We start from the raw sequence: 26,855 nt of genomic DNA, 5'->3' as shown, positions 1-26,855 counted from the left end.
AGGCAGGATGGGGGAGGAAATTTATTTTTTCTTTTTACTCAGAGGTGATTTGACATGTTTTTGTGCTCAGTTTCAGTGACACACGATTAGATGTTTATCCCTTCTCTTTAGTTCACTATTTCTGATGCATAACACCATTGCATTTATTACATGGTATTGACATTACTGTTGATTTTTTAAAAAATAAAGTTGGTATTAATTCTCAAGGTCCAGTGTACATGAAAATTATTTGAATACCTTATCCCCTAACTTACTCCCACCAGGCAAGTTTCCCAGATAATTCTGATGTCGGTGACCTAGGAAGTATACTTTGGTGAGCTTCCATAAGGGCAGGAACAAAGTTGTCTCTGTGCTTGTGCTTAATGCCTAGTAGGTGCTTAGTAAATACTTACTGAATGAAAGATGGACTGAATGAATAAATGGATGACTTAAGGAAATAGGCTGAACCAAGAAATAGCAAACCATCAGCTTTAATCACTGGATTTCAACAAAGTCATCAGAAGGGTATGTAGAATTTTAGAGGAGATCCATTTCATATTATTAGTTACATGTCCTTTTTCCCTTTGGGTTATGCTTAAATGTTTTAAGAACAATGGCAAGTTTAACTTAGAAATAATATTTTAAACTTTGATGTTGAGAATTTTTTTAAGTAGGAAATTGAGGACATCAGTGGTGTGGAATCTGCCCAGTTGATAGTCTTTTATGAATTATGCATATGTGAAACTAATAAATGATCTACATTTTACAAAGGGTGAGATGGATAGCTCTTAACTATTCTCATTTGAATTAACTGGCAAATCTAGAGCATAGAGACTTTGGCAAAGACACTCATCATTTTTAGTTCTTAATTTATCCATCACAGTATGGGGGCAGCATCCCCTAGGTTCTATGCTGAATGATACTTACTTCACTTTTTACAACCAGAAAATTGTTTATTTTTTTTTAAAGGAATCCTATTTATAGAAAATTCAGAAAATATAGGAAAAAATTGAAAGAAGAAAGAATCTTTTTGCTATAATTCAAAGTTACTGCCATTAATATTTGTAATCAATTGAAGTCAGATATTCATTTTCTGTTTTCTATATACAGCCATACTAGGTGCTGTGGGGAACAGAATGTCACTCCAAAGGGGTCTGCAGTGTCATGGAGAGTCACATGATTACTTAAGTAACTGGAGTACAAGATGTGAAGACCAGTTGTGACAAGAGCTGAAACAGAACACAGGAGGAAGTGGTTAATTCTAGCTGGGGTATTTGGGAAGGTTTCGTGGGTTCAGGGCATGTAAGCGGCACCTGGAAGGATAAGTAGAATTATGGGAAGCTGAGATGTTCTGGAAGTAGGGAAGGCATTTCAGACCCAGGAATACAGCCTATGGTGAAGGCAAGAAGGAAACTTTATGTTCAGGGCACAGGATGTACCTTAATGTGATTGAAGCAAAGAATGTTGGCAGGTGAGGGGGGCCAGTGTGTCTGGAAAGGTAGAATCTTGCCATCCATAGGAACTTTGAAAGATTCATGGGTATTCAGCCTTTCTTGGCAAATGCTCGAATACTCTATCATCCTCAGAGTCAAAAAGTTTTCCTGGAAGTTTGATTTTAGGGTTTTCCTCCTGTTTATTTTTCTTTTGGAGGAAAACTTGAACCAAATTAATTGTGATCTCAATACAATTGGTATTAAAGGAGAATTGGTACACATTAGGCTCTTGAGGAATATTTGTTGGTTGACTAAATGAATGACACTGAATGTTCATACTTTATGGCCTCTTGAAGAAAGAGTTGAACATCCAGAAAAATCTCACATGTTTCAGTTACTATGAATTTGAACTTTTTGATCTCTCTCTGACATCTTTCACCTCCACAGGGGACACTAATATCGAAACCTTTTGAGGATTTAAAAGGAAAAAGTGAAATTCTAACATGAGATTCTAAATGAATCTGCTTTAAAACTTTAAACATGTAGGTGTTAAACAGAGGAGTATCACAAGCCTTTGATTTTCAACCTGTGGCTTTCTGTCTGTGAAAAAGACATTCAAAGATAGTGACTTATGGGACTGGTATCTACATAATGTATAAATAAACCTTTGAAATGATTTTCATTGACTCCTCCCAAGAGACTCAGATTATATTGGTTTTGCTTTAGCCATCATTCTCCCAATTTGGTTTGGCCCTATTACCAGATCCACCCACTGACTAGGCTTTTGTTATAGTTCAAATGCGTTCAAAATAGGCAAGAGTGGTCATAGGCAAAATTGAAACATTAAAATTTATAATTGGGAATATTCTAGTGACAATACCAGACATTTTTATGCTGACTTTATCTTTAATTTTGAATGAATCTGGAAATGATACTAAGAGTATAGTCAGATATGGTCAATGATCTGTACTGCTATAATGTAATATGTATAAATACAAAGGACTGTAGTTTAATGGATGTGGGCTTTGAAGCCAAACTACATACATTCAAATCCAAGCTCTACCACTTATTAGATAGGAAATCTTGGGCAAATTACCTAAGTATTTTATCTCAGTATCTCAGGATCATTGAGATGAGAATAGAGTTAGTACTTTATAGGGTTGTTGTGAATTAATACATGTAAAGCACTCAGAACAGGGACTCCACGTTGTATATTCATGTGTTTGCTATAATAACGAGTAAGTTGAGGCATTGAGACTCCTCCTATCTCACTTTTTATGCTTGGCTTTTCAGAGTGCATCATTATTATTAAAGCAATATTGTTACTTGCATTTGCCTCTTTTCCAGACTGGAGGAGGAATTGTACTAGTGACCCAGAGTTCCAACATCTGATGCCTGTCTCAACTCCTGTCCCCTGGTCTGCAGGAGTTCTGTGCTGGGTGATTCCTTGCTGATCATGTTCCTTGTAATGAAAACCATTTAAGACGAATATGTCCTTAGCCTGTCCCCAGCCCTGAGAAGGACAAACATACATTTGAGCTTGTTCTCTGCCTCATTCCTGCTGCGGATTGGTCTATTAGGATGACTCCAAATGTCTGCCAAGGGCCAGTGTTTGTACCTTAATGCATTTTTCGCAAGAAACTCTTGGCACTTGAGTAATCTTTATAAAAGAGTATCCCTGAAGATGAACGCCTTCTCTGCAACACACCAATTTACAACTCCTTGGATGTGTCATAATTTCTCACTTCATTTCCAGTCAAACCTTGCAGCAGTAGGTATTAAGCTGCCGCACCCGTCCCTGTGTCATTTCTAAAGAATTGCAATTTATTCTTTCCCTATTGGCCATTGGTTATTTGTCCCCCTCTCCCCCTTCTCACTATCCTGATGCTTTTTCCTAGCTTTCAGATTTGACTTCTAGCATGAGGAGACCCATTTGCAGTGAATCCTTTTTCTTAAAGCTATTTTTAAATTCTTTGGTCTGCTGCTATTCTATCCCAACACCTTTTTTTTTTTTTTGTAAAATCTTGCCCCTAATTATGTCCTTCCATCAAGGCCAAACTCTGAGGTAACAAATACTTTACAAGTTGATCATGTCCATCCTTTCAGACTGAGAACACTTTCCAGAAATGCCCAAGATCTGAGGGATCTTGGCCAGGGGAAAAAGTAAACTCCTTGAAGTCAGTGGCCAGTAATACGGGCAGCCACATGCTCTCCCCCTGGGATCCCCAAGATAGTGCCACAACTTGGTACCATTCCACCTTCCACTGTGGGGAGAGAGAAGAGAATTTGCTTCGTCTGCAAAGAATCCCCTCCGTCATCTTATTTCTCTCTTTCTTTCTTCCTTGCCTCAGAACTGCAGGGGTTTAAGTCAAGGCAGATCCTCTCCTAATAGTGCATTTTAATATCAGAAAAGGAAAGGAGGTCAGCCCGGTGGTGAGCAACCTTTGTCCTTATACAGGTTTGGCCTCCTCAGCCCGCCCTTGTGGCATCCTTGGGATTTTGGCAGACTTATGGGTATCATATTTTCACATGGATGAACTGTACTCTACAACTTCTTCTGTGTACCAGGAACCCAAAAGTGTTGACATTGAAAATAGAGTTTTTTCTTTCTAGCAGTTTTGGCTCCCTGTTTTCAAGAGAGATCTATTTTTCATGGCTGTGGCCATGGGGCTCTTGTTTACCTCTCCACGGAGGATGACCATGGGGTAGTGATGGTGTTTCTGAAACAGCCCCTGGCAGCATGAGAGGTCTGGGTAGCAATAGCTGCTTTCTGGTTAAATATTTTCAATTTGGGAGAATACATGTACTCCTGGAAAGTCTTCCTTGGTTATATCTGGGCGGTAGGTTTGGTCATGAAGGCAGGCAGTTCTATGCTGTGTTGTCAAAGCAAAGATGATGGGGCAGTCTATGGAAAGGACTTCTCCAAAGAGGCCCTTTGATTTGCGAGGCATTTCCCTCTCTACCCTCCAGTTAGTGTGTGTGGGAGCAGCTTGAACTTCACACAGAAGGGACCCCACAGTTGTTTCCACACAGCTGTTTCCTGTGTTGGGGCAGAGTGAACCTCCGTGTCCTGAATGTCTTTGGGAAAGATCATCTGCCACGTAACCATCTGTGGACATAAGTCAGAAAAACTTTTGGGGAGCCTTAAGACTGCAAATGGGGGTTTTATGTCTTGGTTTAGGTGTGCCTTGATGCTTTTCTTTTCCAGCCTAGACATTATGACAGCAGCTGAAAACATCCAAACGTGATTTTTTCAGAATTTGGGTGGGGGAGGTAAAAACTCAACCTGCTCGCCCTAGATCTATATTGCAGTGCTTTGCATAATATTTAATGATGTACAAGCTGTTGCCTAATGGTTGGTTTTACTGTGTGCACCCTTCAGTTCTGACTAGCTGGAGTCCTCCATGATTTAAGCTGCTACCTCTCTCCTTTATGTGTCTTGGCCTTTGGGTAAAGCTGCTCTAGTCATTATTGTCTCTCCTTGGTTTCTTCTTTTTTCTTTTTGTAGGTCATTCAATGAAACCTATAGTTCTTGTCAGTTACATAGGTCTTTGCTTCTTTTCTTAACCTTCACATTCCAAGAGAAAATAATCCTTTTTGTATCTGAAAATCTGAACATTCTTAGTGCTAGGTAGTGAGCAGTTGCCAAAAATAAATAATGATGAAAATAATGATCTCTTTTTCTATGCTGGGTACTATTTAAACATTTCACATCTGTTATTTAATTCTCAATGACCCTCTAAAGTAGATTCTGTTATTTTCCCCATTTTACAGATGAGAAATTTGAGGCACAGAGAAGTTAAGTAATTTGTCTAAAGTCACAAAATTAAACAGCAAAGTTAGGATTATGACACAGTGGTGCTGGAGAGAAGTATTGTTATTCCCATGTTTTAATAAGGCCACCGAGGTTCAGGGAACTGCAGAAATTTACCCAGGCTTATCTTATCTCCAACCTAAGCTCTTGCCCAGCATTCCCTATTGCCATCTTTATTGTAGAATGTTCTCATTTCTACTGCTTGGAGGTCCTGGATTCTGTTTAGTTGAACAGATTTACTGAAAACCAGCTGGGTTCTGCATCCTGTGTCATGTGCTGGGTATACAGAGATGATTTTTATTTGTTGTTACTTTACATCCTCATATAGATGGGTCAGGTTCTGTTGGCTAAATCAATGATTTTTCTTTTTGGGGGAGCCTAGACATATCTTTGGTATCCAGTATTGTGCTAGTTAAATGGAAGGATACTCAATATACTGACTATCTCTTGGTTGGTAAAATGTGATACAAGTAAACCATTGAATAAACAGTTTTGTTCTACAAATGTGTGTGTTCGGTTCAGTTAATGTTCAATGATGGGCTAATGTCCTACGTTAGCCTGATTGATGAACCTAGACACAACTTTTAACGGGATGTCACTTTTAGTTTTATGACTGTCTCTTTCCTAATTGAGGTAGGAGACTAAAAGTTTCAATAGCTCACGTGTTGAGCCCTTATTGGGTTGACTTTTGGAAACCTAACATTTTCTTGAAAAAAAAAATCATACAACTAGAAGTCAGGGCATGTGGATTGTAGTTCTGGCTATCATAACTGTTATAACTGTGTGGCTATTATCATGTCTCCTGATCTCTCAATTTTCTCATATGCATGGTGAAAAAGTTATACTAAGTGATGGTTCAGATCACTTATAAAGTCCTGTAATTCATGGAAAAAAACTTATACCATAAGGACTCTTTTGACCAATATAGGGTATGAGTTTAGTTTTGACTGTAGATAAATATCTTAATTTCGTTGAGTCTTAGTTTTCTTGCCTTTTAAATAGGTTGATAATTCCTGGCATGCCTAATTTATAGGACTTCCATGAACGTTTAGTGAGATACTGGAGATAGAAGTGCTTTGATTCATGTAACACACTGTATGAACAGAAGATGATATTATTCATATTGAGAGTTAACAGAAAGGTGTTGGGTTTCTTGCCCTGCGCCTTCCACCCCCCAAAAAGACTGGAGTTTGGTTCTGGTTGGGCTGTTTCCTGGAGTTTCTGGAACTCCTTGGAACTTTATAGGGTCAATAGGGGCTTTGTCCTGCCTCCAGTCCGTTTCCCACGGTTGGGAGAAGGCTGCCACACTCTTTCTCCTGACAACACTTTATCAAACACACCCGCCACACAAAATGTGGTAATTCATGAGACAAAAGTGAGGTTTTGAGTTACAATAACCTCCGCTTTGTTAAAACCCCCCTCGGAATCTGAGATCCTCTGCATAGGCCAGCAGGCATGCATGCGTCCCCCGTTTACAAATGCCTAAAAAACAGCCCGATAAATCATCCCCAAAATGTGTGTGCCACGTCTAACTCTGTCTCTCAGTGGGGATATTTTTAACTCCTACTTCTAACTCCTCTCAGTTCCTTTAAGGAAGTGTGATCTGAAAGGGTCATGCATTTGGCATCTACTGAGGGGAAACTTTGAAGGAATTCCTGAGGCTCCCCCTGGGGTAAGGCTGGCTATCCCCAAAAGAACGGGTCCTTCAGAGAGTCTTTGCCACATAAGGGCTTGTGTGAGGCCCCAGGCACCCGTGGATGCCGTCTCTTCCCGGCGACAGATGGTCAAGCCTTCAATTTCAGCAAGCAATCCACTGTCGAGAGGGCGGGCAGGAGATTCTGCCAGCATGCCAAGTGACAGGGCAGCTTAGGGTAACAGGGATCTGGTGTGTGCCCAGCATAGCTTTTGTGCTAACGATGGGCTGGTGACAGGCACCTCGCCCCTGCTCATCGTTAAGGCAGAAGATCCCCTAGTCCCTTGATTCTGTTTCTCTCTGGCAGAGCTAGCGTCCTGTTTGCTTGTCTTTCAAAATCCATTTTGGCACCAGATGGCTCCCCTCATGGTGGCCAGCAGTTGTCTGACCTGAAGATGCCAGAGGCTGTGCTGACAGCTCCTTCTAACACAACCTGAATCTGGCTGTCGGGTCGGGGCTCGAATGTCTTAAACACACACCTGCGGCAATATTATCAACCCTGGGGAACCGGGGGTGGGGGCCACTGGGGGAGAATGGCCATGACGTCTCCCTCCATGATATTTATGCTACTGGTATGGAAATCATAATGTCAATAATTATTCTTATTTTTACGGTTACTCGTATTTACACTCTTTAGTATAAATGCCATTGTGGTACAATGACCACCAATGGTATAGTTAGTACTAACATCAGTACTGCACTACTTCTATTATTACTAAAACTGTAGCATAATGGTTAGGAGCACAGGCTCTGGCCAAATTTGAGTTCTAGACTCAGAGTTACTAACCTTTGGGCAAGTTTTTTAAGTTCTCTGAACCTCAGTTTCTTCATCCATAAAATGGGCTTACTACCAGAGGTTACTTAGGGGGGTTAAATGGGGAAAATGTATTTGAAGTTCTTAGCACTGTGCTGAGCACTGGTTAAGCACGTAATACCATGGGAGCCATTATTACTCCTGCCACCATCGCCATGCTTACCAGGTACCAGGCATTCTCGCAGCTCGTGTTTGCGATTGACCTACAAGGTAGGGACTGTCACTAGAAGTTTATAGAGAAGTGGTGCTGAGAAGTTCAGCTACTTATCCAAAATCACACAAGCAGTACCTGCCCAAGTTGGGATATGAACCCCATTCTGGCTATTTCTAAAGGCTGTATTTCTAAAGGCTTTTCCTTCATACCACACTGATTCTTACTGTCACTTTAGTGGCAATAAGTCCTCTCCTGGGGCTTGGCGTGGCTTTTAAAAATGTCCTTCCAACTAGCTGTGCTTGAAAGAAGCAGCCAGTTTTCACATTTTAGGTGTCTTTGGCTTGAACCCCAGTAAGATGACAGACTCACTACCCTTGAGTTTCACCACCTTAACTTCTGAAAGTCATGTGTGATCACAGGGCCACCCAGCACTAGCCTTCTGAGAGCTCAGAGGAAAGGACCCCTCCCTCAACCTCTTTCCCTTCCCAAGTCTGCCTTATTGAAAGGGGACATGAGTCAGGACCAGCTGATGGCCCCAGGGAAGGGCAGTGCTGTTCTTCCTACTGGGGAAGGGGTGCCAGACCAGATTCCATTTTACAAATTTGGGCTTCAGCGGTGTTCCATGAGTCATTTATCTTGTACGAAAGGTTGATAAACTTTGGCCTCTGTGGAGAGAACCTGGAAGTAAGGGCAAATGATTTTTCAGAGGCCTGCTTTTATTGATGAGCGGTTGAATGGTGCATGATGTTGAAAGAGTCATTTTAGGAAAATGTTTACATCTTATTTTTTTAAGGATTTTATTTGAGAGAGAGAGAGAGAGGGTGAGAGAGAGCATGAGCAGGGGCAGAGAGAGAGAGTGAGAGAGAGCATGAGCAGGGGCAGAGAGAGAGTGAGAGAAAGCATGAGCAGGGGAATACAGAGAGGGACAAGTAGACTTCCCACTGAGCAGGGAGTCTGACGCGGGGCTCGATCCCAGGACCCCGAGATCATGACCTGGGCCGAAGGCAGACGCTTAACGACTGAGCCACCCAGGTGCCCCAAGATGTTTACATTTTAAAATGTTCTTTTGGTTGACAAAGTTACTGTCTCTCTTCAGAATTACTCCCATACTACATTCTCCTCTTTACAGGGACCAGGGAGGAGAGAGATTCTTCTGGGATCTCTCTCAGTTCAGTATTCAGAAACCGGTTAAACTCAGTGCAACTTTGTACTGTGTTCTCATTTCTGAAGACCCCTGTATTATTTGCTCAATAGACTTTGTGCTCAGAGCTAAATTCAGACTGAGGCATCACGGCGTGATAGTTCTTCACAGGTTATAAGTATCGACGTGGGAATTTTATACTCCAGTGCAGGCTTGAATGGGAGAAAGGTGAAGAAAAGAAAATCCCTACAAGAATTTAACTGCCCAGCATTTTAATACATTCTGATATTTTTGGAAAATATGCGGGCCTGATAGCCATAGGCCTACAAGTAAAAGGGAATGGAGAACTCAGGGTGGTTTTTATTCATTTATTTTTAAATTTTATTTATTTATTTGAGAGTGAGAGAGAGAGAAAGCAAGAGAGAGCATGAATAGGGGGAGAGGCAGATGGAGAGGGAGAGGCAGAATTCCCCGCTGAGCAGGGAGCCCGATGTGGGGCTTGATCCCAGGACCCTGGGACCATGACCTGAGCGGAAGGCAGATGCTTAACCGACTGAGCCATTCAGGCGTCCCTCAGGGTGGTTTTTAAAATGCTTCTTTCCCCAAACATGGGCCAGTGGAGAACAAGCAGATTGCCAATATGAATGTCCTAATAGCACACCTTTGATACCTGCTGTTTTCCTGTGATGGACTTTAACAACTACAACATAAGAAATAATTCAGGGGGCGCCTGGGTGGCTCAGTTGGTTAAGAGTGCGTCTTTTGGTTTCAGCTCAGGTCATGATCTCAGGGTCCTGAGATTGAGCCCTGTGTGTGATTCCATGCTCAGCGGGGAGTCTGCTTGAGATTCTCTCTCCCTTTGCCCCTCCCCCCAACCTGTGAGCTCGCGTGCGAGCTCTCTCTCTCACTCAAAATAAACAAATAAATCTTAAAAAAAGAAATAACTCAGAAAGTTATAAGGTGGCCATCTAATTTATCATCCATGATGGGATACTTTTGAGAATTAAAGTGGGTATTCTTAATACTTCCACTAATACAGCCAGTGTAAACTGGGATTGTTCCTGGCAAATTGGGACTTTTGGTCACCCTAGCAAGTAAAACCCATGGATCTCACTCTAGAACCAATTCAGGGACCAAGGTGGCAGTGAGGTTCTTATTCAATCACAAATAGCTTTTGTCTACAGTAGGCAGCGTAAGAAAAACATACAGGAAATATTTGAGAAGTCAAAGGACTTCAGTCAGTATGTGAATCTTATCTACTTCTTGTGGGTACTACTAATTAAGGTATTTTATTTGGAGATACTAAAATAAAAAAGTGTTTACCATCTCCTTATATTCATCCAGCATGCATTTTGCTGGTTCATCATCTGTGAATTTATGGGACTTAAATTACATGTTGTTGGGAACCATGAGTAATTCTCAGGCAATTATACCCAATTGGAGCCTACCTTAAATTATGGTGAAGACCTTCCCTCTGAGTAAAAATACTTCCTTGGGGGCTTAATTCTTTTGTGAGATCTGTTGGCAGCACTGAGAGTGTTTCCTTCATAGAGAAAGTCCAGCTCAAATGCAAAACAAAGGCTAAAGCTTTAAATAACATACTGGCTCTAACACCTTCCTAGGTATTTCAGAAAATACGTGGAGAATAGAATGCACAACCCAGACACGACTTACTACTTTTTTTTCCTTTCTGTGTCAGGACTGAAATGCTAACTGTGATAATTTGTTTCTTTGCAGGTTCTTCTTGAAATTTTTCCTCAAATGTAACCAAAATTGCCTAAAGAATGCAGGAAACCCACGTGACATGCGGAGATTCCAGGTGGGTTTGTCTTGTCTTTCTTAAATCTCAATAATGACATGAATATCAAGAGAGGGTAAAAAAGTCTTAGGCAGAAGAAGATACAGAGTCTAGTTATTTCCCCAGAGGTGAGGAGCAGGTGAGGATCCCGGTCCCCCAGGTCTCTGCACTCTAGGAGTTGTTTTTATTAGGGAAGAGCCAGGACTGAACCACCTGTCATCACTGGTTGAGGCAGTGATGTCCTTTGAGCCAAGTTTGGTTTCCTGAATAGACTCACAGGCTTAAACCACTGTAGGTTAAGTAAAGTACATAGAAATGATGGATCCTTCCTAAAGTTTTACAAGTAGAAAACTGTCAAGAGCTTTGTTCTGTTTTAGAATTATGTCCTCTTCTTCCTTCCTTTCTCTCTGTTCTCCTCTTCCAATTTTGGAAATTGTCAGTAATAATTGTCTATTAAAAATGGACCCCTGATGCAGCAGGACACATCTAGAGAGTGATGTGGGTGACACTCAGTTCTGTGTCAGCAATATCCTTGTACAGCATGTGTGAAGGTCCTCAAGCAGTCACATCGGCCACCATTCAAAGCATGAGGGGTGTGTTTACCTCGTATAATTACACATTTACTGGCGGAAGAAGATATGAAAGCGAAGAGTTAATTTCGAAGACAAAATGGTAGTCAGGTTGTAGGAAAGGTCAGTAAGTTCTAGATACTGGTGCTTCTCAAACTCGAAAGTGTCAAGAACTCCCTGGGGATCTTGTTAAACTGCTAATTGAGGTCTCGGGTGGGCCTGAAACTCTACATTTTTAACAAGCTCCCAAATGATACCAATGCCACAGACCACACTTTGAAGAGCAAAGTTTTAGACTTGTGTTGCCTTCCATTTCATTTTATGGCTAACTCATTTGCATGGTCAACATTAGTTTTCCTATCAGAGTAATGACACATATATTTGCCCATACGGTCTTTCAGTGAAAACAGCATGGTGTTTAAAGTATACTCTTAGGTATAGTTAGTCAGCTTTAAGTATAGATTGAAATGTATGATCTCTGAGGGGATCTTGAAAAATTTTAGCTGCGTATTCTCTGATAAGGGAAAGGGATGGGATGATTCTGAACACTGATTTTTAGATGTCAAGATCTCTTTGTCTCCAAGATGATATTTTTTTGAGAGGTGAGACTTATTGGTCTCACGGAAGAACAAATTCAGTAGAAAGAAGACATTCTCTCCCAAGATCCTGAAGTATTTTTGTAAGATCATTTTGGCCTTGCCACCTTTTGTTCTGACAGAGATGAGTAATGAGAATCCCTGGATTCCTAGTTTCCTGGAAAATGTTTCTCCTGGCTAGCTGCTGACCCCAAGTTGGAAGACTTGGGTACTCTCCTTCCCACACAGGATTTTTTTGTGTGTTGAGATGGAGTTGGCTTTGCTGGTAAACAACACATGTGATGCCACTAAGTTGCTCAGTGTCCTGCAACATGAGGTTGGGTTTCATTATAAACTGTTTTGTACTTGCTTTGGCCTTAAGATGAGCCGTATATCTCCCTTAACCAAGCTTGGGTTAGGAATAAGGCATATCCAGGCACGAACCAATTCATGTGTAATAAACATGTCTAATAGACATTGTCATGCCTTATGAATATCAGGATCAGCTTTGCTCTGCTTCTCAGGGCAGCAGAGTTAGAGGTGGACTTTGGTGACATTGGGAACCTAAGAGAGTATTTGTATAAGACTTCTGGGGCCTTGTTTTCCCCTCAAAGGACCTGCTAATGAAATGTCTGAAAGCCTTAAATTATAGAAATGTAGCTCTTATAGGAGATGAAAAACCAACTCATTCTGTTATGTTTGATAGTATCTAGAAAGCTTTATTTTTGCAGATAAAATAGTTATTCTTCATTTAGTAGAAGGGCTACTGAGACGAGGGGGCATGAATTGAATTTCTGGAAAGCCTCAGTTTCCTCAGCTCTAAAATTGAGTAAACATTATGATTCTGCTTATTTTCCAACATACAAATGACACATTTTGTATGCGTAACTAATTTGCTTTTGGAGAAAGTACTTGTGATACACTGAAACTGGGTCATTATTTCAATACAGGGTTTCTCATCCTAGGCACAAGTGACATTTTAGACTAGATAATCCTTTGTTGTGTATGGGAGGGTGGATTTGTCCTACACACTGTAGGACGTTTAACAGTTCATCACTGGCCTGTACCCATAGAGGCCAGGAGAGAAACTCCCCCAGGCCCTAGCCTAGTCATCACAACCCAAAATGTCTCCAGACATATGTAATGTTCCCTGGTTGGGGTGGGGATGCAAAATTGCCCCTATTTGAGAGGCATTGGTCCAGTCTTATACCCAATGACTTCTGACAGCCTCTTCCTGGTGACAGTGGCATGAGAACGTAGGCATGTCATTTCTATTAGGCATGAGAACTGCCTAACCCAAGGTCCATACTGTCCTTCAAATACATGTGCTCTTCCCTGTGAGTCTCCACCCATCCTAAAGTAAGTAGACTTCTCTAAATAGGGGCAGCAACTTTTGCCACTACAGAGTTAATTTTTGAGTTGAAGAAGAGCTCTTTCCATAAGCAAGGACAAATTCCTTATTGGATCTCAGATTTAACCTGCTTTTTTCCCCATCATGCCCTCATCACTTCCTGGGAGAGGATAGAGGGAAGCTATGGCAGAATGAACATTGACTCATTTTGTTTTGTATCTAAGTATGTTTACACATTTAATTAATTATCATTTTCCCACAATTAGCACATGATCTTATGCATGTAGGCATGTGGATGTTTATGCAATTGGAGAATGGATGAATTGCCTCAATAGAGTTAAAGTAACACCTCACATATCCCTACCAAACTCTGTTTTCCCCAGTCTTGTTTCTTTCATGACTATTATGTCCTCCTATATTTCTGTGCATCATTTCATGCTGGTAGCCATCCCATCCTTCTTGAACTCATCTTTTTCTTGGATTCCACAACAACATTCACTTCAGCCTTCTTGAAGGGATGCTACTTGTTTGCTCTCCTGTATATATTGCCATTCCTTAAGTTTTCTTTTGAGATCCAGATCTTTTCTCACTTTGTAGGGCTCTCTTGAGTATCTTTTCCATTCTCAGCATCTTAACCACTGTTTGGGCACTCAGAACTCTTGTGTCAGGTTCCCTGAGACCTGACATCCAGATCCAGACCTAGCTGTCCAGCTGCCTATTGGAAATTTCCAGGAACTTCAACTCAGTGAACTCCAACGTCCATTGTCACCATCTTTCTTTTCTTTTCTTTTTTTGTGCTTCCACCACAAGCTGGCTTTTCTTCCTGCGTTCCCTATCTTGGTTTATTTCTAATTACATTAAGTGCTGGGGAGATGACTGTTTGTATCTGTGTCTACATTCAGTGTGTTCTATATATGTGTGTATAAATATATGTGCCCATATGTGTACCTTGACATACATCTATGGACATTGGCCATGATGATGATAATGATAAAGCTAACATTTACTAGGTATTTATTATGTGAGAAGTATCATGCTAAGTATTTTACATGAGCTATCATTTCATCTTCACAATGTCTCTGTTAAGAAGGTACAAATATTATATTTGTAAAATATAATTTTACACCTGAGGAACTGAGGCTTAGAGGAGTTAAACAATTTGCTCAAAGTCACACATCTACTAGGTAGTGAAGAGACAGTGATTCAACCCAACCATCTGACTCAGATGTTATCTAATGTGGAACAGTAAAGAAGCTGTCCAGAATCTGTAGGGAGACACTTTTGCAGAGAAAATAAGGAGGTCTCTCAACATCTGAGAGCCAGAGTGGCTACCCATGAACCCCAGGAGAGCCAAGGAGTGGTGTTTGCCCTATAACAAGCCTAAAGCTACTGTCTGCATAAAGAATATTGGAATGCACCAAAGTTCATCAGGCAGAGAGTGGAGTTGTGTGGAAGAAGAAGAACATAAGCATTGTTTCTGAACATAGCTGAAGTGTTGGTCAGTTTGTACTTGTATGAACCTTGGAAAAAGAAGCTATTACTCAGAAGGGGGCTTTAGTTTTCCTTAACATATGGAGGTTCGGGCCACTTCTCCAGAGCAAGAAAGACCCATCACCTAGATGGAGCATGAGTAAAGTGGCCCCTGACATCTCAGAGAACTCTGTAAAGAAACCATACTGAAGTTCCCAAATCTTAGGACTCGCCCAAGAGGGGGAAGATTAGTCTTCCCTGAGCTACCCTGTTTGACAGCGATGTGTCATAGAGACATTGGTTGAAGGTTGCCTGTGAAGAAGACATATAATTTCCATCATTTCTCTCATAGTACACCATTAGGAAGTAGGTTTCATGTTGCTGTTGCCTTTAACGAGGAATGAGAAAGTGTCTTTTTGGCATGAGTAAACTCTGGTCTACCCTTAACATCTCAATGTGGCTTTTCTCAGTTATATTGAAAACCTAAGACCTAGAGACATCTGATTGAAAACGTGCTCCCCTGACTATTAAGTGGGCTCTCTCCAACAATCGTGGCTGCTACCTTTCTCTCATCTCATTTTGTATGCTCACCAGGCCAGCCTGATCTTCATACAGCCACGCCAGAGCGTGTCTCCTCTGAACAGCAATCAGGGGCCTGTGTAGGTGACTGAGGAGGACATAAGAAGGGTTGTTGATCTCTTGACATGTAAAGACATTCTGTCAGGCAAACTCAGCCTCACAGCGGCTGAGCTTCTGGTGTGTAAACAGAGACTACTTAATTACACAGGTCATGTCAATTAGTGTGACCTTAGCGTTTTCAAGAAATTAATCACTTTCCGCAGAGCTCGGCTGTGTTCATACTTTAAGGCATTATGGAATAAACCTTGTAGAAAATCTGGTACAATCTTTTTTTTCCTCCTCCTTCTTAATTTACAATGGATGCTTTCTTTTGGAATCCCCAGGCTGTGGCTAGGGTAACAAACTTGCTCAAATACAACAGTGGATACAGGCTTCATTCAGTTCTGGTGGGTTTGAGGAAGTGGGGAGGAAAAGAGAAGGTGGGGGTAAGCTAGGATGGAAACAGCTCATGACAGGGAGAAATTCACTGTGACTAAATGAGCCTGTTTCTTCATCTTGACACTAAAAAGATGCTAATGTCAAAGGACTGTGTTAAAACCATGTCTTGGGTCTGGTTTTTAACTGACAGGAGCTAGACAATTCCAGGTTAAGATTTAAATCCTTATCAATAGCTTTCCTTGTTGAGGCTGGCTGAATGAGGATGGTGAGGGAAGGAACAAGAATTGGGTACAAGCTGTCATCAAAGTAGATGCCATAGTACCTAGAGACTGTGAGGTAACGTATAAATTTCCAAATTCATTTTATCTCTTCAACAAAATTTTTCCATAGACTACAAATTTATATTCATGTATAAATGTTGGGTGCATGACTATAGATGAATATAAATTTAAGATCTATTCCTTCATTCATGCATGCATGCACTCAGTAGTATTTATTGATCTGGCAAGTGGTGAATATATTGTTATGAACAAGAAAGACAGGGTGTTTGTCCTAATGAAGCTCATATTCTAGTTGGGGGTCTATTTGTTAGGATAATACTAGCTGCTGTAATAAATAGAACAAAGAATATAATGGCTCACATACAACAGGTCATTTCTTGTTCACATAATGGTACAATGCAGGTGTTCTTGGTAGATGAACAGGTCTTGTACATAAAGTGATTTGGGGACCAGGGCTCCTTTCGTTTTGTGTCTCTACTAGCCCCTAGAACCTTGTTGTCTCTGTCCATCCAACTGAAGGGTAAAGAGTACATGGAGGGGGCTCATGGACTTCTTAAAAACCTGGTTTTAGAAATGACCCCTGTCAAATCTGCCCATATTCTAGAATGAGCCAGAAGTCTGTCACATGGCCATATATAACCACAGAGCGACCTGCAAATGTCTACTTGTACAGCCCGAGGAGAGAAAATGGATGTGTGGGTAATAGGTACCATCAGCTGCTACAATGTGTACAAATTAGTAATTACAAATCATCAAAATTTTTCATTATTGCTATAAAGAATATTAATAATATGAGAGAGAATACATGTGGGATGGGGGAATAGGAACCTGATTTAAAGTGGGTAACCAGGAAAAACTTCTGAGGAGGTGATATTTAAGCTCAGAGCTAAAGGATAACAATAAACCATCCCGAGAAGAGCCAGAAGAATTTTCTGAGTGGAGAGAACAGCAGGCTCCGAATTCATGCTTATCTCATGTTTATTGGAGGAGACAAACAATCCACTTTCACTTATTAGTCATTTGGAGTGGGGGATAGGAAATATGAGGAGAAACCACCAGGTTATCATCCCAATTTCCCACCAACAGTGTGTTCTTTTAAAAATGATGGCATAGGAAATGACAGTCAAAGGCAACTCTCTGCTCTTATTTTTGGTGACTTCTATAAATTTTGGAGAATCCTTGTTATTTATTCAAAAGCCTACAGAAGCTCTGAATCAATATATTATAGGGTATAGTTAGAGAATTCTTAAAATACATGTCCTACCTCTGCAGTTTCAGTCTGCTTTTAAAAGCACTTAAATAAAGAAAGAAATATTTGTATCCTTTTTATTTCTTTCCCACTGCCCCCACTCCCTGTTTTATATTGTTTTGACAAACAGCACATCTTGCCATTAAATTCTTTACCAATAGAATGCTAGGGGCCCGAGCTGCAATCACTCTCTTCATACAGAATGATTTCAAGGTGCACCACGCTGATTAATTATCCTGAAAGCAGCTCTAATGATAGTTTCAGAATACAGGATTAATTCACATAACATAGTAAATACAAATGGTGGATTTTCAACCTGATATATTAAACCATTACGGCTTATTGGGCAAATATGTATCTTGGCATGAGCCTTATGCTGGGCCTTGGCAGAAAATATGCATCACTGAGAAGGAATCCTTATGAACGCAATTTGATGAGTGGTGGCTCTGCACTTAGAGGAAATAAATTTCTACATTAAGTACAGTTGTTATTGAAGAAATGTAAAATACATGAAAGGATAGATGTTTAAAAGTGTTTGGTTTAGATCAGTGTTGCCAATGGATATTGCTTCTGAGGATGCCTATACTTAGTGAGACTTACCAACAAAAGATATTCTTACATTCTATCACTTTTTAAGTTGTAACTTCCAGAGCTTTTATTATGTGTGAGACACCACACAAAGTGTTTTGCATGGATAATCTTATTTTTCCACTGCTCTTTCTCTTGTTTACTTTGCTCCAAACAAGCACATTGGCCCCCCTTATTTTCTTTCATTTCTCTTCCTTGGATACACCCAACTCATGTCTGCCTCGGGATCTTTGCACTTGCTATTCTATCCTCCTAGGAAATTCTTCTGCCACTTCGTTGAATAGCTGGCTATTTCTTCTACTTAGATTTCAGCTGAAAACATCACCTCCTCAGAGATGCCTTCCTTAATCACCCAATCAAAAATAGGTCCCACCTAGGTATTGCTCCATCCCCATTTTATTTTCTTCTTGGAACTTTTCACATTCAGAAATTTGCTTTTATTGCTTGCTTACTGTCTGAAAACCCCTTTCTGCCTCTGATAAGCACTCAGTTCTTGGTGGACAAACAATTTATCTGTCTTGTTCATTGCTGCTTCTCCATAGAATAATGCCTGGAAGATAGTAGGCTCACAACTTTTTCCTATGATTTAGTGACTTATCTAAGGTTACAAACTGGTAAGTGATGGAGTTGGAGTTCAAACTCAGGACTCTCTGACCCTAGAATCTGAGCTGCTGACTAATAGGCTGTTTTCTTGCTCCCAATTGTCACATCTGTGTCTCATGGTCTCATTGGTAGAGAGCAGACATGGCTATTCTGTATGTTTTGGCTCACTGCTACTTAAAATAGCCAGTGGGAACACATAAATGGAGAACACCTGTTAAATGCCGATGACACCATCAAGAGTCATCAAAGGTATCCTGATCCACAGAGGGAGGACCAAGGTTCAGGTCACGGATGAGCTTTTATGTTGAGCATGTGTCACCGTTCAGGAGACAGAAGCTGAGTTTAGTTTCCAAAGGTCCAAATTAGTTCAGTATACGTATCTGAGGATTTAGAAGTGTCTGCTTTTGTCTTACTGTTAAGCGAAGAGATATTTTTGCTTTGAGCCTTAAAGAGTAGATTTAATTCAGTTACTCACTCCCTTTTTCCCGCAGTTCCGCTCTGTTACATCCTGTAGGTTCATGCGTCCTCCATAATTTTTAATGAGTTATTTGGGATCTTTCAACCAGATAGAAACTAGCAATCAGGCAGGTTTCAGAGACTATCTCATTCCATATCAGTCAAGGATATTTTAAAGGACAAAGTTAATGAAGACTTAACTTCTAACTGCTGCAGACAATTTTTATGTGTTATAATACTTAAAGTGTAGTCAGTCACATAGACCCCAGATATGTGTTCTGGAAGATACCAGCCGAGTCAGGAGAGAATGGAGAGGCCAGAGGCCACTGTGGGTGAGAACTGGATCTGGAGTCTGAAAGTTTCCCTTCAGGCTTACCTCTGCTCTTAATTTGTCCTATGACCTTGAGGATGCCTTTAAACCTCTTGGGCCTCATTTTTCCAAGCCTCAAAAAGAGGTGTTGGACAAATTTGCAGTGTAATAACCACTGAGGACTTCTTTTGTCATTTTCTCTTATGAATCCCATCCATGTGATGACTTATTTTTTGATCCTGATGGCATTTATTAAGAATCACGATCCATTTTAAAATTATTTGAAGTCACGTGAATCCATTACTTCAGAGTTTCTCACATGCATGAGATAGCCAGTGTTTCCATGCAGATGATCCGATCCTATCTCGACAAAGGAAAATTACTGTTTTAGTATGCGGTCTTCCTATGGGTGAATTTAGGGTTCCCTCTCTGCTGTGTAGTTCCTATTACTACATTTGAAAACTCTTAGTTGGAAGCTACTAGATTGGCTGATTTCTTGGGTCTTTTGACTGTAATATTCAAAGAGTCTGTAAAGAATGGCTCAGCAGGCAGGGTAGAGAATGTGGGCTGTGTAGGGTTGAGGGTAAAATTTGATGACATAAAGACTTTATTTTGTAGAGCAGTTTTAGGTTTACAGAAAAATGAGGGGAAAGTATAGCAAGTTCCCATAGACTCCCTCGATCCCCTCCCCCATTTTCCCTATTATTAATATTTTGCATTAGTCTGACACATTTATTAGAATTGATGTGCTTTTTTTTTTTTTTTAAGATTTTATTTATTTATTTGACAGAGAGAGACACAGTGAGAGAGGGAACACAAGCAGGGGGAGTGGGAGAGGGAGAAGCAGGCTTCCCACCGAGCAGGGAGCCCGATGCAGGGCTCGATCCCAGGACCCTGGGGTCATGATCTGAGCTGAAGGCAAATGCTTAAAGACTGAGCCACCCAGGCACCCCTGATGTGCCATATTGATACATTATTGATAACATAGTATAAAGTTGATAGTTTATATTAGGATTCATTTGTATGTTTTGTATCCTATGGGTTTGGACAGATGCATGGTGTTATGTATCTACCACTACAGCATCAGATAGAATGGTTTCACTGCCCCTGTGCTCCACCTAGTCGTCCCTCCCTTCCCCGGGCAAACTCCTGGCAACCACTAATCTTTTTACTCTCTCCAAAGTTTTACCTTTTCCAGAATGTCATACAGTTGGAATCATACAATTAGCACTATATATTTAAAATTCCATGTCTTTTCATGACTTGATAGCTCATTTCTTTTTATTGCTGTATAATATTCCTTTCCTTGGATTACCAGTTTGTATATCTATTTACCTATTGAAGGGCATCTTGATTGATGATGCCTTTTATGTAATTGAATTTTTTATTGCTACAATTGTAGATTCACAGGTGGTTGTATGAAATAATACAGAGTGATCTTGTGCACCCCTAACCCAGTACCCCAGTAGTAATGTATTGCAAAACTGTAGTACAATATTACGTAGTACTATGCAATAATCATACAGGATTTGAACATTGATAAATCCACCACCTTATTCAGATTCCTCTAGTTTTACTTGTAGTCATTTACATATGGGTATGTTCTTAGTTCTGTAAAATTGTATCATGTGTAGGTCTGTGTATCTATCACCACAGTGAAGCTATTGGGCATTGCCATCACCACAAGGACCCTTCCTATCATTTTTTGTAATAGCCACATCCACCTTCCTTCTGTCCCTAACCCTTGGCAAGTGCTAATCCATTGTCCATTTCTAAAATTTTTAAATTTCAGGAATGTTAAGTAAATGGAATTATGCACTGTATTACTTTTCTATGACTTTCATAACAAAATATCACAGACTAAATGGCTTAAAAATGAAAATTTATTTTCTCACAGTTTTGGAGGCTGGAAGTCCAAGATCAAGGTGTCCATGGGGTTGGTTTCCTCTGAGACCTCTCTGCTTGGCTTATAGATAGCCACCTTCTTACTGTGTCCGCACATGGTCTTTCCTCTTTGTCCGTACACCCTGGTGTCTCTGTGTGTGACCAAATTTCCTCTTCTTAGGACACCAGTCAGATTGGATGAAGGCGCATTCTAAGAGCCTTATTTTAACTTAATCACATCTTTAAAGGCCCTGTCTCCAAATACGGCCCTATTCTGAGGTACTGGGGATTAGATATTCAACATGTAAGTTTGGTGGGGAGTGTGGGGGGAGTGGGGTGGAATGGGGGTGGAAGCCCATACCATGCAATATGTAATCTTTTGGTATTGGCTTTTTTCACTCAGCATAATTCTCTTGAAATTCATCCAGGTGTATCATAGTTTGTTTCTTTTTATTGCTGAATATTATTCCATGGAATGCTGCTCACTGCCTTTCTATTTCATGTACTTCAAACCAGTGCATTTAATGCCTTATATTAGGGGTCCTGAATTACTGCAGACATAGAATAAGTTAAACCCAGAGGTGAGAAAGTCATGTAACGACCAACTTCAGCACCAGTTTCCTTACACTGAGTTACCATATATTAGGTTTTAAAACCAAATTTATAATTTTATATTCATTCAAAATTATTTTTTTAAAGTAGTTATTTTTTGGAGGGAGGTACTTACTACTAAAATATTCTAAACTTAAACGTTGAAGATATTTTTATGGTCTAATCTTCCTCTTGATTCCATATTTGTTGTAGAAATGTTTAAAAATACAGATTTCAACTCTTGGTCGCTTTTGTCATAACCCCTTCTTCTATATGAGCTGCTACTTTTGTTAATGTGATCTTCCACCCACGACTGAATTTAGCGGCTTTTGTCTTTTTGAAAATCTGCTCATGAGACAGAGATTGTGGGTCATGAATCTTAGATAATTTAGTTTAGTTGGGACATACAAGGTCTCCTGCCTGATATAAAGAAAAGAGGGACAGCCTGAAGAATGATAGCAGGAAATAGTAACAAATAAGAAAACTCCCAGAGAATCCTTCATTCATATGAAATACTGGGAAAACTAGACTGAATTGATAAGATGTCTAATTTATAGATTTTTTTCAAAGCAGTAAGATTTTGTTTAGTTTCAAGCCTAGAATATAACAGGCTAAGATACCAATGGGTTCTAGAAAGTAAAATTATAGGGGCGCCTGGGTGGCTCAGTCGTTGGACGTCTGCCTTTGGCTCAAGTCATGATCCCAGGGTCCCGGGATCGAGCCCCGCATCAGGCTCCGCGCTTGGCGGGAAGCCTGCTTCTCCCTCTCACACTCCCTCTGCTTGTGTTCCCTCTCTCGCTGTGTCTCTCTCTCTGTCAAATAAATAAATAAAATTTAAAAAAATTAAAAAAATAAATTATAGAAAGTAAAATTATAAAAACCAGTGAAATTTGCAATTTACATGAGGCCTAAATTACACAATTACATACGGTGAGCACAAAGGTCTTTAAAATTGTACGATTTAATTGTTAAGACTGCTAAAACAGTGAACATATTAGAGGTAATTTCTGTACCCTTTTATTTAAAATAACAGTTTATGTGGGGTCCTCTTTATGGCTTCAGATGATCAGCCCAGTACATTAACTTGAACTTTTTGGTGAGTCTCATCAACAAAGCAACAGCTACAGTCCTACTGCTACTAACATTTGTTGAGTACTCAGTATGAGCCAGGAACCATGCTGGCCACTTTAAATATTGTAAGACTCACAGAACCAGGTACTTTTATTAGTATCTCCACTTGACAGGCGGGAGCACAGTGGCTGAGGTTTAAGTTAACCTGGCCAAAGTCACATCAACTAGGAAAGCTTGGGAGTCAAGAATTATCAACTTTGTGTTGAATTATTTCTAATTCTAAATAGAGGGGGTGAAATTGTAAAAATAACAACCTTTAGGGATAGCTAGGTCCAGGATAAAACAGAGGACATTTTGAACCACTGAAATGAGGCCAGAAACTAAAAACGTTAGTGTAAAATCTCCAAAGTCCATGGGTACCTGCAGATTTCTCTTCTGTTTTTTTTTTTTTTTTTTTTTAAATCCACTCATGCTGAATGCCCTTACCTGGAGGGCTGGACCCAGATAGAAGGTACCACGGAACATACTGCGTGTTCATCAGCACATCTATGGATTGCTATGTTAGAAAGCTATGCCCTAAATAGAAAATTGATTCTAGAAAATATAGTGATAAAAAAATACTTGTATATAATCTTAAATATGTCCACTTAGACTAATACCTGTTTCAGGAGATATAGCTTGGACATCCTCATGAATAACTTGGAGCAATTTATTTCAAAACCATTCTACAGAAGCACTGTCCAGTAAGACACTCTACAATGAGGAGAATGTTCTGTGCTGCCCTGTCCAATATAGCATCTCTAGCCACATGTGGCTACTAACCACTCGAAATATGGCCATGGAGACTCAGGAACGAGAATTTAAAATTTTACTTAATTAGTTTAAATTTAAATAGCTACATGTGTGCTTACTGTCTTGGAAAGTACGATTCTAAAGAGTAAAGATATAGTTTAACAGATATCGTAAAATTCTAAGTATACCTGTTCCTCATATTCCCTTCATCTCTTTCCTTGGGCAGGAGAGTGAGGAAGGGGATAGAGAGGGAAGTGTTGAGTCCAAATGTAAAATCATTTTCCGTGTTTACCTGTCCCAAATTCAAGCTGTGTTTTGTTGACAAAATTTGGGAAGGTTGCAGATTTGGCAGGCCTGTCTGTCCCCTTGCCTGCATGAATGTGTCAGCACCTCATTAATCTTGTGTTAAACTGTAAAGGCCCTTTTCCCTCCCACTATGGGCCTATTTTTTAAAGGACACTTCAGTGCCCCCTTTGCATCTCACAGATTTTTAAAAATTTACAAGTTGCTTTGTGGATTAGTTTCAGCATATGTTTTATTTAAATATATCTTGATCATTTCCAAATTGGAATGAGAGAAATTATTTTGGGGAGAGGCAAGTTAAAATGTTTAGTCATGAGTTTCTGTGAGGAACACTAGGTGTTTATTTTCTAGAAATTAAAGGCATGAGGATTCTGTTTTATCTCTCTCCAATTTTAGTGGAACTTTCAAATGAAATGATTCTGTCACACATGTGGTCTTGGTGATCCTTCTATTGTCGAGAAAAAAACACATAGGATGTAGTTTTGTTTTTTTTAACTTAACCGTTTTTGTCATTTCTGTTCAATGTAGGAATTAGATGACAATATCTTTAAACAATACTGAATATTTTAAGCCTAAGCCTGTAGCATTTTGTCTTACAGGTGCATGGTGAATTGTCATTGCTTTTTTTTCCTCTTAAGACAGACATCTAGAATAACAACTTTCTGTATTTCCTGACACTGGAAACAGATACCGTTTGGGATTCCTTTTATAGTTTCTTCAGCTAACGACTCCAGTGACCACTCAATTGTGGTCTCGTAGTAAATCAAAAATTCTTTGAAAGACCCAGCTCTGTTACATAATTGTATATGTCCCACCTCCCTAACTAAAAAGAAAAGGGAGTTTCTGTTGCCTTAAATAATATGGACTCTGCATTGGCACCTAATACTTTTTGAAAATAAAAGAATAGACCATTTTCTTCTCTTCCTCCTCCTCCTTTTAAATTAACCTACAATTGATGAGGCATACACATAACTTTCCGGCTGTGTCAGATCTGGTTGGTCAATCATGAAGAAAGAGAAAAACCACTTTGCAAACTGCTACTTCAAATGTACTGAGTGCTCCCATGAATGACTTGCCCTAGTTGGAATTTTGGTTTTCACAATGATTGAGGCAAATACCCCGACTCCCAGAATGGACTCTCAGTTGTTTACTTTGTATTTTAATAAAATAGAATTAAAAAAATAAAATCAGGGGAGGATCCAGGCCTGGCTGGGAGTCAAGGAGAAGACCCTGAAAGAGGGCCCTGAGGGAGGACCCCACAGAAGACCTGCCCTGCAGTCATCCCTGGGAGGCCCCAGGGTGGGATGACCAAGTGCGTAGTTTCCTGAGTTTTCTGACTTATGCATCCAGGTCTGAAAGCCTGTAGGGGCTCCATTTAAAGAGCAGGGCCTTGGGTGTGCAGAAGGCAGGGCTTGGAAGAGAGCAAACAAACAGAAACTAATAACTAGATCAAGTCAAATCGGATCAGATCAAATGAAATCAACCCCACGATTGTATTGGGAACAGTGCTTCACAGCCTAGAGTTCGTTGCCATCTTTGAGGCCTCAAGAAAGGGAATCTGCTGTGTTTTGTCCTGATGCGTTTAGGTCAAAGACGCTGACGGTGGAACTTTTCAGTATGGCTGACGTTGGTTGGGGTGGGAGGCTACTGAGGAAGGCACTTCGCCAGGCAATTCGCAGGCATAGGCCAAGGCCCAGCGTCTTGCCCTCTGCCCAACTCAGGGGATGAAACTGCGGCATTGCACAAGACCCTAGAAGTCGGAGAAAAGGCTTCCTCAGAAACTGGGGCCTCAGTATGTGCCAATCCTTGTAAAACGTTTCACCTCTTCAGAGGCTAATGCCTCTCAAAACCAAGAACAATTAAAGCGAGAGTCTTTTCCAAGCAACTGGGGAATTGAGCAAAATAAATCAGAAATCCTCAGCTTTGGCTCTGGAGGTTCGCCTCATTATGAGAGCAGATCTATTAGCCCTCTTGCCTTTGTCTTTCATTTCTCAAGTGAGGTGATTCTAATTAAATTAATCTGCATGTCAATCTATCGGTGATCAATCAAAGAGCCTGAGGTCTCCCCTCTGCTGCGGGGTGCTTGAGGCTGACAGGGGCTGATAGTGGAGGAAGAAATAAACTGTCGAGGAAAGTTAATTAGTCAACATAATAGGTGGATTAAACCGGAGCTGGCTGATTGCTGTTTCCCATGTCAAAGCATGAGGTGGGAGCTGAAGCTGCAATTACAGACAATTATTATATTTGGTTGTAAGAGGTCGCATGAATAAACATATCTCTGTGGGTTTCAGTTTTAATCCTCTTCCCCATTTAATATAAGGAGAAGTGTAGGTCATTTCTTCTCATTGTTTTAGTCAAAGTTCTCTAAGAAAACACCTTTGCCCGTGTCCCTTCTGGCAAACTAGATTCAGAGTCAGTTTATGAGATGGCCAGGGTATCTGAATTATACCTGGGCCATTGCATTTCTTCTTTTTTTGTTTTTGTTTTTCTGGTTGTTGTTTTTTGTTTTGTTTTTTTTGGCTTTGAAACACAGATCTAAGACCCTTAATTAGCAGGGATCTTTTGAGGAGGGATGCTGGTGGTGGTAATGGTGATGGTGGTGGGGGCGGGGGGAGGGGAGGGAGGGGAAGGGAGGTTGGTCTGATTAATCGAAGTAATGTGGGAAGAGAAAAGTACAAGAAACACCAGAAAGACATGCGGGAGAGAAAGCTGCATCCCAGCTCTCACTGAAACCTCTCTTTTTCATTTCTCTATCCTCTTAACCCTGACGCAGTGGGGGGGAAATATTTTAAAGATTCAAAAGATTTTTATTTGCATGATCAACTGTGATATCTGCTTCAGTGTCTAAACTGAAGGGTAATTTAGGTGAAACACAACCACCGTTGTGTAAAAAAATATGCTAATAAAGATCCTCTTGTT

General features: G+C 40.3%; 1 protein-coding gene across 6 annotated transcripts in view; it reads left to right on the top strand.

The window, feature by feature from the left end:
• Positions 1 to 26,855, top strand: part of EBF1 (EBF transcription factor 1) — a 390,537-nt gene that overhangs the window by 240,175 nt on the left and 123,507 nt on the right. For all 6 annotated transcript variants that reach the window (XM_032403630.1, XM_032403629.1, XM_032403628.1 and 3 more), the window contains exon 7: positions 10,766 to 10,847. In XM_032403630.1, the coding sequence (XP_032259521.1) occupies positions 10,766 to 10,847 (82 nt within the window). The remainder of the gene's footprint in view (positions 1 to 10,765; positions 10,848 to 26,855) is intronic.

Source organism: Phoca vitulina, unplaced genomic scaffold (genome assembly GCF_004348235.1).
Source record: "Phoca vitulina isolate PV1807 unplaced genomic scaffold, GSC_HSeal_1.0 scaffold6, whole genome shotgun sequence".
Taxonomy (NCBI): domain Eukaryota; kingdom Metazoa; phylum Chordata; class Mammalia; order Carnivora; family Phocidae; genus Phoca; species Phoca vitulina.
Note: the sequence above shows the minus strand (reverse complement) of the source record. Positions and strands in the feature narration are given on the sequence as shown.